Raw genomic sequence first — 18177 nt, 5'->3', positions numbered from 1 at the left:
CCAATAAATTAAATCTTCAAAGATTTTGCTGAATTTACCTACAAAAGGTTGCCATTTTATCAAACAGGTGAAATAATATCTGATAATAACACACACACAATGTTGCAAATGTGAAATACAGTATACTGTGTGGTACAAAGATCCAACACATAAGCTGTACTCTGACAAAGATGTTGTTTGTAAAACATTCACAATCCAACAGTAGAACCGAATGCTGTAACTTCTGCATCCCCCACTGTCAAAGACCACCATGGTCCATCAAACCAGCCGTTCCAAGAAACCCTTTCAGAGAAAAACTGAACAAGCCATGACATCAGGACATGATGAGATTGAAAAAGTATAAGAGGAACTGTGTCTGAGCGCCAGAGAGCAACATGGCTCCCGTAAACCATCATATGGCCTGTTGTCCTGCCAGGATGCAGTCTGATGTCCTTGCTCCTCTCAACACTCCATGTAATGGATGAGCTAAGAGTAAATAGTCCACTATCGCTGGGAGGATTTGTGAAATGGAACACAAATATCAGCAGGCATTTGCTGGAAAAATAATATAAAATGAGTGGCAGTTGATGGGAGATAAATGACCTCTTAATTTTTTTGATTCAGCACAGTCAGGGTCAGGTCTAGTTGGAGACAGGACCTAAAATCTGAAAGAAATGCATAGACACAAAATACTTATTGTAGAGACAATCATTAACATCAACATTATTGATCATACACAGTGCTAAGCTGTTTGAACAGATCAAAATCATTCCTGTCTGGTCACTCATTATAACTTACATGATAACAGATGATTCCAGGAAAGATCATTGAGCATAAAATCGTACCTTGAGAGGGTCATCAAGAGCTTAAACCTCTGTTGATTTCCCAATGAAGATCTCACTACCCTGGTGTGAAGAAGAGCATACGTCAGTATCACATATTTGGTCCTTGGTATCTCACGTTACATAAGAGCTATTATAGAGAGAGCTATGGCACTCCTAGCGTGACTGGAACAAGGACGCAGTACCATGGGGGCAGAGTGCTAAAGAGTGTAGGAATGCTTTGGGGTGAATGGGGCAAATGCTATAAAATGAGAATCTGTATTTCAGCTGTGCATGGGCATCATTCTGCTTCTAAGCAAATAATGCAAATCACAGGTTATTTTGAGTACACCATCGGGAACTAGACAAATCGTGTTTCATTCGCTCTGAAGAGAGCAATATGTCTCATTTATCGTTGCTCTGATTGGTTACAGGCCTATCAAATTGTGTTCAGATTTATTTTTATCTAACCATGTTGATAACTGCCCTTATCAGTCTGGAAAACGGGTTCCAGACTGATAAGCATTTGCAAACTGGTCTGGTGATGTCTGGCACGGGGCTAGGCATGGCCGTAGCCAGCAATGAGATCACCGAGGTCCGGACCGGGCCTTGGTGATAATTGACCTGTCTCTAAGTCACGCCCCTGTCGTTACCATGACGAACTCCGACAAACACACCAGACTAGATAACAAAAACATATGAAAATTGACAGCTGACAGTATATCAAAGCAGGTTTTGGAGAAGTTTTGGGCGAAAAATGATTTTATTTCTTCCAGAAGCAATTGAAAGGGACTACCTTATGCTACGGAGGGGTATAATTAAAATTTTAAAATACATACAGAAGGTGAGAAGCTTAAATTCAGTTGGTATTCTGGCCTGCCACACAGTCAGATCCACATTACACACTTTTTCTTGTCCCGTTGTGGCTTGGGAAAAGAGATGAAATATACCCCATGCTGCAGCCCCTCGGCATACCGACTGTCCACCGTGTCACATGTACCCCAAGCACATTGTTTGACCATGTTTTTTTTTTTTTTCACAAACAACATAAATCCAACATTAAATTGTTTCAATGCCTCCTCCCTGTTGTATTCAATGGAGTTGTCCGAGCTGATATCCGAGTATAGTTGAGGCTGGAATGTCATTGGCTCATCTGGGTTCTATGGGCGGAGCTTAGTGACAGGCCAATTCTGGACCTCACTAATTTCTAAACTCGGGCTACGGCCCTTGGCATGCAGCCGTGCCCTCATGAATATGCAGGAAGAAATACAAAAACCTGAAAAAAATGCTTTTTTTCTTTTTCAACAAAAGAGTTCAAGATTTAATAAAATAATACATAAGTGCCTTGCTATCCACCCCTGGTGGTCGCTTCCCATATTCAGCCCCTTCTTATAAGAACGTCTTTGATAACATGAACCAATCTGACCTGATTTAATAAAGTGATTGGTCCAGACCCACATTTATACAATGTTACGTTACCTGAGAGGTGGCCAGGGCTGAGGATTGGAGGAGACTCATTGCTTTTCGTCTGATCATTGCCGGTGAGCCATTGATACGGAGGCTGGGTGTCCGACTGAGCGGTGGGCGGGCCTTGGTGCTGTTGTATGCAAATACGGAGGAGGAGGAGGAGGAGTCCACTACCTCTCCACCAATGGCAGACAGGCAGCTGTGCTCTGAGCTGCTGAATGGACTGATGCAGTCTCCCGAGGACTCTGTGGTGTCCACTGGTAAAAATATAAAGATAACAGAAATGGATCACAAAACATGAATGAAAGCAATGCATTTTTTAATTTAAGATGTATTTAATCACAATGCTTCAATGCAGGTTTTGGTCTAAACTGTTTCTCACACGTAAATACAGTATTCATTAATTGCATACATTACAGAATGATAATATTATATATTATATCCATATATCTCTACTTAAGAAACAAGTCAACATACGTAGAAAGAGACGCCCAATCTTCCTCTTCTCACAGTCTTGATGAAGGTGATGCTGACGGAGATGAAGATTGTTCAGCTCATTCTCTGCCAGCGCTTCCGAGGAGGAGCACACGGTGTGACGGCCCTCCGCCCCCTGTGATTGGCTTCCCTGGTAGCCAATGGGAGGCAGCGAGCCCCGTCCGGAAGAGGAGGATGATTGGCTGATGGTGGTGGAGGCGGTGCTGCCGGAGCCGATGGAGTTTGGCCGTGGGTATTCTAAACCCCTGTGTGAACAATACGCCACAGGGACTGACAACACACATAGATAAGACGTCATCAATATCACACGGCAACGCCAGACCTTCAGGTACCTGAACCCAACCTAACTGGAGCTCGGCTCGGCTAAGATCTGGGGAATACCTTTTTGAAAAGGATCTATGACATTTTTTGTAAGCAGTCCGAGCAGTCAGTCCCTACATAGAAATGTTGTCTTATTGCACTTGTGTTGTTATATCAGAGCACACTGTTGCCCATAGGACGAGAGATTCAAGGATTTATCAATCAAAGATTTCTGATTCTGATTGGAGGTTTAGCACTACAAATGTCTGTATGCATGGATGGACTTTCTATCTAGTTTTCTTAAAAATGTGGTTTCATTTTTACTTCACATCACTACACCTTCCTGCCCCTCTACCCTGCTACACCTTGCAGGGCAAACGCTCCTCACTCAGCCACTGAGACCCTGTGTGCTACAGTGGACATAGCGTGTTGTTCGGTGGGGTGTTCGAGTGCTTACTCCTCCCAGACAGAGTGACGGGCACGGCCCTGTCACAGATAGCAGCCTCGCTGGGGTGGATGTCCATGAAGGGTCTCCTCCCCATCCCCATGAACACCCTTTCCTGAATCCTCAGCTCTGGGACACACATGTCAAACGGTTAGGTTCATGTTCATTCATAAGTTCGGTCAGGATTAGGTTCGGTCATTCTTCAACATCGAAAACACAATAGTTTGTGTTTTTGATGTGAGCTGCCTTAATTTCCCCCTGGGTAAGAATCAATTATAACATAATCAATCTATCAATCTATCTTAAACAAGAACACACACACACACACCCACAAGCACAAATGCACACACATTCACCCACGAACAGTCACACACCTCTGCCCCATTCTCATTCATAAGTCATTCTTTAACACCAATAGCACATCTATCTACAACAAAAACACACACCAACCCACACATATGCACAAACGCACACACACACGTACACACCAACACACACCTCTGCTGTGCGTGGCCTGCTCCCAGAGGATGCGCTCCAGGTCGGAGGTCCAGGCGCGCTTCACCTCCAGGCTGAGGGACCTCAGGGTGTACGTGTCCTCCCTCTTCCTGCGGCGGATCCACAGCTCAAAGCACAGCGCGTTCAGCCCCGAGGTCTGGGTCATCCCGATGTCACACGTCTGTCCGGGAAGGGCAGGCGGTGACCAGAGAGGAGAGGGGTGGAGAAGAGGGATAAGGAGAGGATAGGGCCATTGAGTTGTCTCGTCCAGTGGTTCCCAAATTGGGTATCCTGAGCCGTAACGGGGTCGCAGTTAGGGACAGAGTGGATTTTGGGATGGCCACAAATAAAACAAAATAATAAAGAAAGCTTAATATATACATGCCTACATGTCTTGTCTGTTCCCTTTGTATTTCATTAGAATGTATGTACTATGTACATATACACTGTAATGAGGAACAACATACAGTACAAAGAGAAACACTAATTATCTCACTTTTTTTAAATTGTAATGATCACAGCCTAAAAAAACATCCACTATATGAATTCGGACTCAACTGTCTTAACATTGTAGGCCTACATAAGGGTGTTGTGGTTCATTTGACAGACCTTGAAGGACTGCTTGTAGACATAGATGTCGTTGCCAACGTCGTTTCTCTTGGTCTTGCTGAAGAGGATGAGGTGTTCGAAGAGGAAGATGCGGCGGATGCATTTCTTCTTCCGGAAGAAAACGGTGAACTCATCCTGGCGAATGAGCTGGCCCTGTTCTTTCAGATTCACCTGATGGGAAGGGGCGGGAAAGCATTAGAGAGAGAGAGAAGAGAGGGTATTTGGGAAACTCTCACAAAACCTGTGTGTAATTCACTTGTCACACTGTCTAGCATTATTAAATCTTACATCACAGTCCTGTATGGCATCCATGGTCAGGAGGTCGTTGCCATGGCGCATCTGGAACTTCACCAGATCAGCGGCGCCTCGGATCTCTAACCTTTCCCGTTCTCTGTCGCCGCCACTCGCATCGGGAACACGTGAGCCAGCGCTGCCTCCTGCTGGTCTGAGCTGGTACTGCGGGTCGTGGGGCGAGGGGGCCAGGGCCAGCATGTCCTGCAGCAGGAGGCTGTACTTGCTGATCCTCTGGATGGGTCTCAGCAGGTAGGAGGAGAGGTCCATCATGTCCCCCAACTCCTGCTGCTTCCTCTGTGGAGCGCATGTGAAACATGACGTCGTATATGTTAGCGCCCTCTAGTGATAATTTTAAGATCTTGTGTATGTGTTTCATGTCTTTATCATCTAAGGTAATTTACTCTGGGTAAACCCAAAAAAATTGTTTGCTGTTGATATTGAGGCATCTGTTTGATTATATAAGGCCCAAAGGAAAATCCATAAATACATGAGTATAACAAGATCACTTAAAGTGCATGCACTTTTCATTCAATTACGATGAGCAGTGTTTGGACAGGAATTCAATAAACTGAAAGAAAGGAAGAAGAACAGAACGTGAGCAGAATCCCACCTTGAAGATGTCATGGCGGCGATGTAGGATTAAGGCATCTGACTTGGGCTTGTTCTTGCTGTAGAGCGCGTACAGGCCAAAACTCTCACACTGTGGTAGAAAGAAAAACGAAGATGGTTTCTACATGAGTACATGAACCACCTGACCTGTTGATTGGCCACTACTACGATGACCATGTAGTCCCCCCCCCCCTCCCCCGTCGTAGTCCAGGTCCCGAAAAAATACTCCAGAACCAATACCTACAGGGTGGAGCTTTAGTGCGAGAGAAAGGGCCGGAGAATTAATGCGGCAGTAGCGTAGGAGGTAAAGCGGGTTGACTGGTAACGGAAAGGTCGCTAGCTCAAACCCCGGCTCCACCTAACTGAGTGTCGAGGTGTCCCGGAGCACCTCACCCTAACTGCTGCTGACGAGCCGGCTGTCGCCTTGCATGGTTTGACTCCTCCATCGGTGTGTGAATGAATGGTTGCAAGTCGTTTTGGATAAAATTGTTAGCAAAATCCCCTAAATGTAAATGTAATACAGTGTTAGCAAGCATCAACAGAGCATGAACATGTGTTTTGATCTGAGACAACTCGAAAGCACGTAAACACTGGACAACCTTCATACAGACCCCACACAGAGCCCTCACCCGGTGCAAACCTCCACACGGAAATCACAACACCACCACCACCTCCACCACCTCCACCACCACCACCACCTCCACGACCACCCCCCATCCACCACCACCACCACCACCACCACCCCCACCACCCCCCCCCAGATGCTCACGTGTCTCAGGAAGCAGCGGGCCATCAGCGCCGGCTCCCTGCGGCTGTCCTCCAGCTCCGGGAGGAAGTGGTGGGCGTGGAAGTCGTACAGCTTCTCCAGGTTCCCGAAGATCACGCCCCGCTTGCCCCGCAGGTCCTGGGGGATGTCGGGCCTCTCCAGCAGGGGGTGGTAGTGGGTGAGGATGTAGCCCAGCGAGCGCACGTACTCCCGTTCCGTGTGCACCAGCTCCTCCATGACGCGCTGCAGCCGCCTGGCGGCACAGGGTGGGGAGGACACGTCACGTACGGTGATCCATACACGGAGGTTAAAGGTCCCATACAGCATTATACCACCGGGTGGGGGTGGGATTAGCCGTCCCGGTATATTACGGGACTGTTAGGGGGACGGATGCCTGTATATGGTGATGAGTTTCAATGGGTTTAAGGGTGAAATATTTGACCACCAGGTGTGAGTGTGATAAGCCGCTACAAGCCATTTGGAAAATCTTCCTCTAGTGACATCACAAGCGGGCAGGTCCAACTAGATGTATAATGGATAGATGAGCAACGATTGCTACAGTCCACTGTGTTGGCTGGTAGACGGATCTATCCAGCATACATCTAGGTGGACATGCCCACTTGTTATGTCACTCGAGGCAGATTTTCAAAACATTCTGTAATGGCTAATCACACTCACAACTGGTGGTAAAATATTGGACCTTTAAGGAGGTTTGGATGGCTGCATATGGTGATGAGTTTCAATGGGTTAAAAGGTTGAATGAATGTTAAAATAAACGTTTTTAATGTTTTTAAGTGACATATGTAAGGCATCTAGAGATCTATTAAAAATAAAAGTAAAATGTATCCATGATTCATGAAGGAACTTAAAGTGGTGATCTCAACGATTTGAAGTAAGACAAGGGAGACACTGATGAAAGCCCTTGCATTTGAAGGATCATGAATGTAACAAATTGGGTTTGTTACATTAAATGAAGGATAAAATAAAAAGATTGTCATCTTCAATATCCCTCATCAGTCTATCGTTGTGAGATGAAGTACGATAGACTGTAAAATGTAAAAATGAGCATTAAAGAAAATAGAATTATACCTGTACTTCATTGTCAGCTAAAAGACACAGAAAAAGGTGCACATGACAGATCATATCATACGAAAATCTTTAAAATACTCATCAGTAAATAAGACACTTAAAAACCCACGTAGTCCCACAGACTGAGACCTTTGTGTGGTCACACACGTCGCTGATTATGCTTCTCCATTGATCAACGCTGATGGATGCTTCTCAGCAACATAAAGACAAAGACCCACTCGGGGCCATCGCCGTCAGACTCACAGGGAGTTGCTGGGGCCCTCGCCCGGGCTGGCCGGCCCCTCGCATCTCTGGTTGGGCAGGCTGGAGTGCTTGGCCCCGCCGGGGGCTCCGTCGCCGGCCCCCAGGCGGTAGGCCTGCTGGAAGGACTCCTGTGAGCAGAAGCTCCCGTGGCGGGAGATCTGGAACATCTGGGCCTCCTGGAGGATCCGGCCCGAGGGCGTCCCGTGGTGGGAGCAGGACGAGGGGCTCCGCCCCCGCGCCGGCGACGGGGCGTGTTGGGGCGGAGGCGGAGGCGGAGGCGGAGGCGGAGGCGATGGGGGCGGCGGCGTCGGACTCGGCGTCGACGGAGGGGGCGGCGACTCGGCGGGCGGAGGCGGGGGGAAGGAGGCGCAGGACTCCTCGCTCAGCGAGCGTCGCGCCGCCAGGCCTCGCCGTCCCCATGGGAACCACTGGCAGCCCACGGTGTGGGACTGGGAGAGGGCGGCGGCGTCCCTCTCGCTCCTCGCCCTGCTCCCGTCGGTGTCCCTTCTGACCCCGCGCTCCTCCTGCTCCCTCCTGTGGGGAGAGGGATTAGACTCACAGATACGGATCACGATGGAGACATTTGACCAAATAATACGAGAGTACAAAAAAAATGAAATGTCAGTGTGGGGGGGATGTACGGCGTTTGACCTGCAGGTGGGGCTGGGGAGTCATGTTTGGAGCACTACGGATCTGCCCGGTTGATTGGGTCTGATTGGGGGCACCTGCTCGCAATAAGACCCAATCAACCCGGAAATCAACCCTGCTGGCTAAATGCCGTACGCCCCGCCCCCCCCCCCAAGTTTTTCAGCGTAAATAAATTAATAAATGAATAAGTACACATTCACAACAAAAAACAATCCAACTTGAAAGTAAATACAACACAAAGGAAGTCTTGATAAACCCGATTTTACAGTGACGAACACAACATGTCATTTACGTATATTTAGCATTGCCATGCCGGGTCGACACAACAGAGATAACAGTGGAGGCCTCACCTGTGTGGTGCGACCGAGACGACCTTCGACCCCTGGTTGGTTCTGTCGACAGTAGCGTTTTCCGTCTGGAGGTGAGCTTCCACCACGCTGCTGCCCCTTCCGAGTATGGGCCGTCTCTTATCCACCTCTACCGTCCCCGAGATGACCCCCTCCCACTGCGGATGGCTTGGTCCCGGCGTGGACTGTAGGAATATATCCTCGCCACCCGGGAGCACGTCAGAATCCATATCCCTGCAGTCACACAACAGGGCCGCGTACTGCCGCTGAAGGTAGGCCTCGTCCACCTCCTGCACCCTCTCCTGAAGCTGCTGCCTGGCTTCCTGGCACTTCAGCCAGGCGACGTTCCAGGCCCGCATGCCCCTGGAGGCCCGCAGGGTGCTGGCTTGAGACCGGACCTCCTGGAACTGCTCCAGGCTGAACTGGAGGAAGCGTTCTTGGTATGACTTGAGGATGGCCGAATCGTAGCCCGCAGCGGACCAGTCGTCTTGTGTTGGGTCCGGTGTTGGTGGACCTTGGTCTGGACCGAGGGAGGGGTCTGGCTGGTGGCAGCCGTGGAGCTGGTCTTCTGCCATGGTACTGGTGGTGCTGGTGCTGGCAGGTGGCCCGGCGGACTGGTTGTTCTGGTCCAGGTATTCAATGCACTCTCCGGCCAGGGCTGTGGCCTGATGAGAGAGAAGCAGATGGTGAGGAAATGTTTCTCTGCTGTGGTCCAATAGCCATAGGAACATTTGATCCTACTGCCACAAACGGCTACGAAGTACAATAACGATGACGGCTACAACCTTCAAATGACATGAATCAAACTCACCAACATAGTCAGTCAGTGCTTAGAAAAAGATCAAAAACCCAATGATTGATTTTTATAAATTAACTGCCAACCAGGGTTCGCTTTAGTTCTGCAAATACAAAACACTGAACTCGAGACATTCCAGAAATAGTTATCTTTTATAGTATAGTAAAAGATACTGATTTTATTTATTTTTTGAAGTCTTTACTTTTCCACAGATTCAATGAAAACTGCTATGGCACTGACGAGCCTCCATATAAATACAACAGCTAGCACTGAAAGGCCCCACCGACCTGCTCACAGAAGTCCCACACGCCGACCATGACCTGCAGCTCCCTGCAGCAGACCTCCGCCCTGGTCAGGAAGCTCTCCAGGCCGGCTCGGAAGGTCTGGACCAGGGCGCCGAACTCCTGGGCCTCAGGGTAGGACAGCCCGCAGGCCTGGAGCCTCTCTGCCTCCGACACCAGGGCCGCGGCGTGGTGCTTACGGTCCTGCCAGGGTCCAGAGAGGCGTCGCGAGGTTAAGAGACGGAAAGAGATTTATTTAGCTCCAAATAATTACATTCATAATTCGATTCATATTTTCCTTAGGCAAGGCAAGGCAAGGCAACTTTATTTATAGCACACTTTCCATTCACGAGGCAGACTCAAAGTGCTTCACATACATTAAAATGAAATAATAAAATAAAATATATAAGTAAAAGAAAACTTAAAGTAAGGTCTTTAATCAGAACTGAGTACTGCAATCATAGTATATACCTTTTTACATTGTTAACCTGTTATCTTTTATTATTCATTATCAATAATTATTTGTAAAATGAATTATTTCCCTTTATTGTAATGTATTGTATCGTTCCCCCTGACCCTATGCCACTTAAGCCATCTATAACTAGAGAAACAAACCCATCAACAGACAAGAGCAGCCTCACATTGGCTTCTAAGAGGAAGGCGGTGAAGCTGTTCAGAGTCTGCTCCACTCCCTCTTTACACTCCTCCACCCTCTCCGCCTCCAGCAGGTGGTGCTCTCCCTCCACCCTGAACCACTCCCTGATCTGCAGCGGTCAATGGAGACAGCAGAACCAAGTGAATTTAGCAATACGGTCACCTATACTGAACGATGGATGAAAGCTTGTTCAATTGTTAAAATATATAAATAAAATATATAAAATAAAATATAATATCTATGTATTTCTTAAGAGCATTTGATTTATTGATTGCTGTCTGGTTATAAAATGAATTTCAAGAAATATGACTTGCAAAATAAATTGCCTAACCTAACTGGAATACTTTTTATCAAAATAATTGTCCAACCATACCACAACATCTATGACCATGCATGACATAGACAGTACCTGCTGGAAGTGTGCCTCCAGCTCTCTGAGCTGGAGCAGGTACTCCAGGTGTTCCAGGCACACGTTGGACCTCTGCACCAGGACGTGGGCCTGCTCCTCCACACAGTTGTACAGGCTGGTCACCGAGTCCACCGCGTCACTGGGTCAGAAGGACAGGAGGTGATGGTGTGAGGAGCTGCGTCGTGCACTATAAGGCTGGTCTGTGACATGCAGCAAAAGTCGTACCTTTATGCATCCGTCTGACAGATTCTGCGTTTGATATTTATTTTGTGCGAACAACGTAACAAAGACTTCAGAACTTTTTACTAATATTTGACCAATTTACCTCGTGTTTATTTTTCAACCTAACAATTTAACTGGGTTATTATGTTGTTTTACAATTTATTTATTTCACTTCATATTTAATCTGGACCTGTTACAACTTTTGTAATTTTGTAATTTTTGATATGTGCCCCCCTGTCTTTTTCCTGTTTGTGTATATGTGGACTCTATACAGCAAACAAAATCTACCTTTGGGTACAAAATAAAGTAACCTGAACTTGAACTTGAAAACAGACTTTTGAAATTGAAAAGGCGCAGCAACATGACTAAAAGGAAAATTCAAGAAGAGATCTTTATCTTCAGTCTAATACCTCCTCCGAGACCATAATCATCATCATCATCTGAATCTCTCTGAATTACCCTGAGATTTAGACTGTTAACACAACACACACACACACACACACACACACACACACACACGCACACACACACACACACAGACACACACAACACACAAGCTGAAGGTCTGAGAACAGAGGACAATGGGACCACCGAGACGGACACCCACTGAGGAGGTTACCTGAAGTCCTCCCGGTGGGGGTACTTGAGGTCGCTCTCCCTCCTCAGCCGGGCTAGAGTGGAGCCCCCCTCCCTCTGCAGGGCCCCCACCCGGCTGTCCTCCAGCACGTTCCGCATCAGAGTTCTCTGGTCCACGATGCACCGCTGGACTTCCTATCAGAAGAAAACCAGACAATTTATTAAAAACAACAAGAAACACCTTACTTTTGAAGGAAATCCATTTAAATTGCATGGTGCATGCTAGCTGTTAAGTGTTGTTTGTTGGGACAGAGTAAATGCTGGGCAGAATAGCTTTTGAACATACGTCAAGGACTTATACAGGTGGACTGAGGATATTGATATTTGAACATGAATCTTCGGCTTCAACACCCTCACCCCTACAGTGTCTTACTCAATTGATCAGCATATTAAACCAAACCAACAGGCCATAAGCCATGCCATAAGCAGCCCCATGATTACTTGTATATACAGTAACGCAGGGAAGGCTTTGCTGTCCAGCAGCGCTCGCAGGTTATTAGAACAAGGTTGCAAACCTGTACAGTGTCCATCTTCTGCTTCTCCTCCAGCTTCCTGATGGCCCTCAGCAGTAGGCTGGAAGACTCATGGAGATCCAACACAAAGAGGTGGAGTTTCTGGAGTACAGAATTCATGTAGAAACATGAGAAGGTTCAAACGGTGAAGGAGAAGACAGATCCTAGCAGAAGGATTAGCATTAGTATTTACATTAAGCAGCTGTTTTATCCAAAGTGACTTATAATTAATACATTTGTCTGTATGTCCATAGCACTACCTCAGAAAAAAGAATCTCTCTCACGCGTGTCCAGAGAGATTCCCACTGTATTTCATTACTTGTAAGAAAGAAATAACCTGAATAAAGAAGTGAACTTTTTCGTTTGAATAGAATAGTGAAGGCTTACGTCAAGTCACTTTTGCCTCAAGTCAGGTCAAGATTCTTTGGCAGTACATTATACAGCCTTCTATGACAGGAATGACCCTAATGCGGAAATAAGGACATGAAGTCTCACCTGGTGTAGCTCCAGCCAATCACGGTGGCTGTAGGGTAGTGTTCCGTCCAGGTAGGTAGTCAGGTGACAAGCCTCCACTGCCTTGAACAGGGTCTTCGTCGCAGTCAGCACATCGCTCTATATATATTTGTTTTCAATTCAACAACACATATACAAGCACACAACAGATGAACAAGCATAGGGACAACAACAATAGGCAGATGAACCAAAGACAAGGGATGCCTTCCCCCTGTATATTGGCACTCATTGGTACAGTGAGTGTAAAACCAAGGCAAATACCTGTATTCCTGTTTGATATCTCTCCCGCCGAGGATTGCTGTCCTTGTCCACCAGTAATACAACATTGTTTATCGCATGGCGAATTCCTTCCTGGAAGTAAGTAGAAGACATTTAGATTTCAACCAATCACTGTGATGGTTTAGAAAAGGGTCAAAAGGACACGGACAATACACAAGCTCATCGATGACGGGTCTCTGACAGTATCTGACTCATTAAGCCATTATCCTTGAACATGAATGCACCACTTATTGCTGGGGTCAACGAGACGTCAACCAATTAGAAAGGACCTTGCTCTGCTCCAAGGTCATGCTGTGTTTGTGTCCTGACCTGAAGGTTTGTCATGGCCTTGAAGAACTGAGGGGGAGGCGGGGCCCTGCGAGCATCGATCACCACCACCATTCCCAGTTCTCTGACTTCTCGCCTGGATACAAGCACAATAAAGACAAGACCGCACATTGGTACACAATCTTAAATAACGTATCCTATCCTAGTATACTTGTTGAATATCTTTTTATTTTTTTGGTTATTGGGTTTGTAATTTTCGTTTTCCATTTTTAAATGGTAGAATACAAGTAAGAAGACACATAGTAAATGCAATTATTGTTTTTTGCTTTTAAATCATGTAAGGACATTATAGGACGTGACTTATTGCATTTCTTCAGTCTATCAGTTTATGAATGAGTGATAGACTCCTTCCATCATTCATTCATTATTCTTCGGAAAAATAGTAACCTAACCTAAACGTTAACAAACAGCATGAGGTCCGGACAGGTTGTGGCGGTGTACCTTATAACTGTGTGGAAGTAGAGCAGCATCTGGCAGAGTTCTTTGACCGTTCCAGGTGATCTCCATCCAGGGTGGTCTCCATAGACCTCCACCACCGCTCTGCCAGCACGATCTCTGCCTCCTGAAACGGTGTTGGTGTGGAGATGGACTATTATCGTTTGCTGATGACAACATCATTTTGATAATAGATAATCAATCTATCATATTGTGGAATAACTTTGATGCTGTTTGGCTTTACAAAGTCTCAGTCCCAGTTCCCGTTGTGTGAACTGGGACTGCTCAAGTTCTCTACCTGTGAGACATGCTAGCCCCTGGTAGAGAGGGTGTATGGCTGTCTTAGGGGGTGGCAGGGGCAGGTGATCAGGTCTGGGTCGGGCCGAGCAAGGCGGGGGGATCGTCTTGACGTCTGCTGCACAAGAAAGCTTTGACTGGGTCCCACTCTGGGAAGCCCCTGGTAGTGGGACTGAGGGTTGGGCAGGTGGTGCAGCTCCTAAATAATGAGTTTGAATTTGCAAAAAATGTTTAAGAGAGAGACTACAATGAAACAGAACAGCAAACAGCCATAATAAAACGCAGCCAAGAGATGAACAATGCCAACCTGTCGTGACTATCCTTCGTCTGTTGATCTTGGGTGAAACCAGCCCAAAGGCGGTGGCGTTTTTGCACTTCACCACATGCAGCCTGGGAACCTCAGCACAGGACGCAGTGCTCTCTCTCCTTCTGACGTTCTGGCCTTGCACAATGACCAGTTCGCACTTCTCTGAGGTGTCCACCACTGCGGTGGAGAGCGAGGAACATCTTCCATCTGGCTCGACCGGCTCCTGCTGGTTTGTCGGGATGCCAGGACACTTAGATACTCCCAGAGGTATCCTGCTGGTGTCTGTTCTTCTTTGCATTACTCCATGCGGTTGACTGATATTGACATTGTTGACTAAACCATCATCTGAATTAGGTGGTAATCCACCGGGCTTGGCAGAGTCTCCGTCTCCCCATTTGGGATCACTTGAGCTCGCGGGCCTGGTAGTGTTTATGCTTGGGCCTCTTTCACTATTCGTCCCATTTGGACCATGTAAAATACCAAAGGATTTAACAGAGTGCGGATCCCTCGCCTCCTTAAATGGCATTGTGTTCCTCTCACAGAAGTCCAGAGGAGGCCCCGAATCAGTCGACTGCTTTTGCGCTTTATCACACTTTACGGCAGTTCTGTCCCTGAAATCCACGCACTTGGCAGCGTTTGTGTGTTCAGGAGGCCACCGAGCGACAGTGTTCATTTCCCCGGACTCCTTACACACAACCTCAGAAACGGGGGCACCCGGCGGGCTTTGCATTGCGGGGTTGAAGCACCTCCTTTGGGTGCTTAACCAGGGAACGCCCCTCGCCCCCTCTGGAGGCTGCCTCCCCTCACACTGCGAGCCATCGCCGTCTTCATCCAGCGCGCCCAACGCCTCCAGCTTTTCTTTGTCCCTGGCGAAAGCAACCGGGTTCTGTATGGCTGCCTGGTAGGAGTCCCTGTAGCGACACCTTAGCTCCTGTGCTCTGGAGACCTTCCCGCTCTGTCTCCGCCTCATGCAGGGGGTGCATGGCCCCTCGGAAAACTGGACGCTCCGGGCACAGTGGGAGGGGTCTTGGGGGTCCGGGGAGCCATGGGCGTCGGCTTGGGGAAACGCAAGTTGGGAATGGTGAAGGGGGAGGGGTTCGCTCTCTGTGTTGGGTTTAAATGACGTTCCCGGGATCCCGGATCTGGCGTGGGGTGCATGGTGTGCAGAACTCGGCGACTGTATGTGCGCCCGAGGGTGTATTTCGACTGGCCACTTGGGTGGCACCAGGGGGTCTGCTTGCACCTGCGCATGGCCGTAGGGTTGCATGTGTGCTTGATTTTGAGGGGCTGGTTGCATGGCTGCTCGTGCCTCTTGTTCTTCTTTTCTAAGTGCCTTGACTTCTCCGAAAAGCATAGCTGCCTGTGCCACGTCAATGTAGTCCCCGTCTGCCCCGCTAACCGCTAACCTCGCGTGGTCGGCTGGTTTGTTTGCACCTGGTACAATCTTATCCGTATGGTTTTCTTTTCCCGACTCTACACTAGGGAACACAGCTTTACCTTTATCTCGACTTGTGAATGTATTAATATTGTCCTCCACGATGCGTGTAGTGGTAATACCCGAACTTGTAAGTGCAGCCGGACATGCGCCGTCTTCGGTACATCGGCTGTCCCAGATATTTGAAGACACCCAGCCTACAGGCTTAGGCCCCGTCTCAGTCTTTTTAACCAGCCGGGAGGAAACAGATGCACTGGTGTCGACCAATCGCAGAGACACCGCAATGCCGTGCTTCGCAGGACGTATTCTGGTCTCCACGGAGATGGCCGGCGGCTGATGTGTGAGCTCCGACGCTGAGGTCTGAGTGTTTTCTGCGGGGGGTCTTGGCGTAGCTTGCTCGGCAGCAGAGACAGGACGTGACAGAAAGGGCGGAGAGGTCTTGACAGCAGCAGTAGCAGCAGCAGCAGTGGAAAGATAAGGCACCGGCGCAGAAAGAGAAAGAGCAGTAGGTAAAAAATGTGACGAGTGAGGAACGGAGGCCATTCTACTTCTGACACCCTTTGGCCCGTCCACAAAGTCAGGCACTGCCACGCGTTTCCATGGCAACCTCACCACGCCCTGCTCAGTGGCGAGCAAACACTGGCTGAGGGGGGTGCCATGGCGACCCTGATTGACCTCCCGCAGCCAATCTGAGGTGAACAGACAGGGGTAGCACGTCTCAGGTACGGGGGTCTCCTCGACCGCCTCTACCCAAACCCCCTCCTCTTCCAGGAGGCTGCACACCACGATGCGGGCCGACTGGTCGGCAAAGGGCGCCACCTGCAGGTAGAAGTCTCCGGGCCGGAGCAGCACGGGGTGGACCGGAGCCAGGTGGATGAGGACGTGGTCAAGCAAACACAGGGGCCATCCCTCGCAGAGGAAGATCACATCCGAGTACTGAGCCTAAAGCAACAGGGAAAGGATTCACTCCTGTTAGAAGATCACATCTGAATACTGGGCCTTAAGCAACAGAAAAAGGATTCACTCCTGTTAGAAGATCACACCTGAGTACTGGGTCTTAAGCAACAGGAAAAGGATTCACTCCAGTTAGAAGATCACATCTGAGTACTAGACCTTAAGCAACAGGGAAAGCATTCAATCCTGCTAGAAGATCACATCTGAATACAGGGCCTAAAGCAATAGGAACAATCCTGTTAGAAAAACGGCCATGTCTATGGAGCATAGTAAACCTATAAGCTACTTTACCATATGGGAGTATGCTATGTTTAAGAAGATCCTGATAAAGACAACAAGGACAACTGTCATCGGTGTTCATTTTTGTATGGTTTTGTGTGCATGCATGGACACTGACTTACACATGCAGCCTGCTGTACACTCTCCAAGATGTGCTTGGCCGGAATCAGGAAGTCGATCAGGCATCGGAGGGCGTCACCTTGGTAACGACCCTCAATGACCTGAAAGAGCTGGCTGAGAACTGTGGGGGCGGTGGCCTCAAAGGGCGGGTAAAGGGCCGACAGAAGGTTCTGGATGGACTTATCCAGAGAGTCTGGGTTCTGAAAGCACAGCGGAACAACAAACAGTCTTTCACATCTCTGATAAAAGACAAACATTCAGCCTTTTATGTGTGGGTGGGTGTTGTTGTTGGGTCTGGAAGACGCGCACTACTTGTCATTTAGGTCAATCACAGTTAAAAAGGAAGGATATGAGTATGTTACTTGAGCTTTTGTTTGACAGGGGCTTCTCTCTGGCCCCTCAGGGGCCGGCTTCAGACATCTTTGTGACCTTCACTGTGGAAGGTCCAAAGGCCTCTTTATGAACCATAAGATTCACATTTGGTTTTTCATGGATGTTCCTTGCAATGGCTTTACTTTATCATCACTAAATAGGGATGGATGAATCTTCCAAACAATGACCCTCTCAAACACTATTATTATTAAAAAAGTAAAAGACAGATCTCCAACCTTGAACACCCACTAAAATTGTTCACACAAAACCACTTTCACAAAGAAAGATCCAAAGACTACCAACTAACAAACCAACCAACCAAACCAACCAACCAACCAACCAACCAACCAACCAACCAACCAACAGACCAAGCAAGCAAGCAGGCCTCTCATCCATCACACCATTGTCACCGGTAAATCATCCTGGTGACCAGAATGCCAGGAGGCCGCTCTCAAAGTGCTGCTCGCTGGGGCTCTGTGGTTTCACATTCTCCTTGACCTGGACCTTTTGGCCCTCCATCCACTTATAGGCCCTGCTTTATATAGCCTCCAGCAAGTCCCCCCGCCGCAGTGAGGGCTAGTGTATGTGGTTGAGGCTGTGTCCAGATATGTGGCAGAGCGAGGAGGGGTTGTCAGGGGTGGAGGGGGGCGCTGGAGGAAGTGTGAATGTAAAGCTGCCACGTGATGCAGTGGCCCCGGGTCGGCTATGGCTTCAAACTGGGGCGGTGTACTGTGTTTAGGG

General features: G+C 48.2%; 1 protein-coding gene across 1 annotated transcript; it reads right to left on the bottom strand.

Annotated features, from left to right (window-relative positions):
- Positions 1 to 845: 845 nt before the first annotated feature.
- On the bottom strand, positions 846 to 17955 carry LOC307079826 (pleckstrin homology domain-containing family G member 4B-like; the record flags this gene model as incomplete). The annotated part of the gene is made up of 22 exons (XM_079742332.1): positions 846 to 884; positions 2280 to 2524; positions 2778 to 3032; positions 3520 to 3636; positions 4006 to 4183; positions 4612 to 4782; positions 4900 to 5199; positions 5516 to 5605; positions 6284 to 6533; positions 7613 to 8146; positions 8611 to 9272; positions 9691 to 9888; positions 10749 to 10887; positions 11590 to 11741; positions 12122 to 12220; positions 13220 to 13313; positions 13679 to 13799; positions 14277 to 14453; positions 15084 to 15332; positions 16260 to 16653; positions 17067 to 17264; positions 17875 to 17955. The coding sequence occupies 22 exons, from the start codon at positions 17953 to 17955 to the stop codon at positions 846 to 848; spliced, it is 4743 nt and encodes a 1580-aa protein (XP_079598458.1).
- Positions 17956 to 18177: the final 222 nt, after the last annotated feature.

The sequence above is a fragment of the Pollachius pollachius genome, assembly GCF_949987615.1.
Source record: "Pollachius pollachius genome assembly, chromosome: 8".
NCBI classification, from domain to species: domain Eukaryota; kingdom Metazoa; phylum Chordata; class Actinopteri; order Gadiformes; family Gadidae; genus Pollachius; species Pollachius pollachius.
This window is presented reverse-complemented; position numbering and strand designations above follow the sequence as displayed.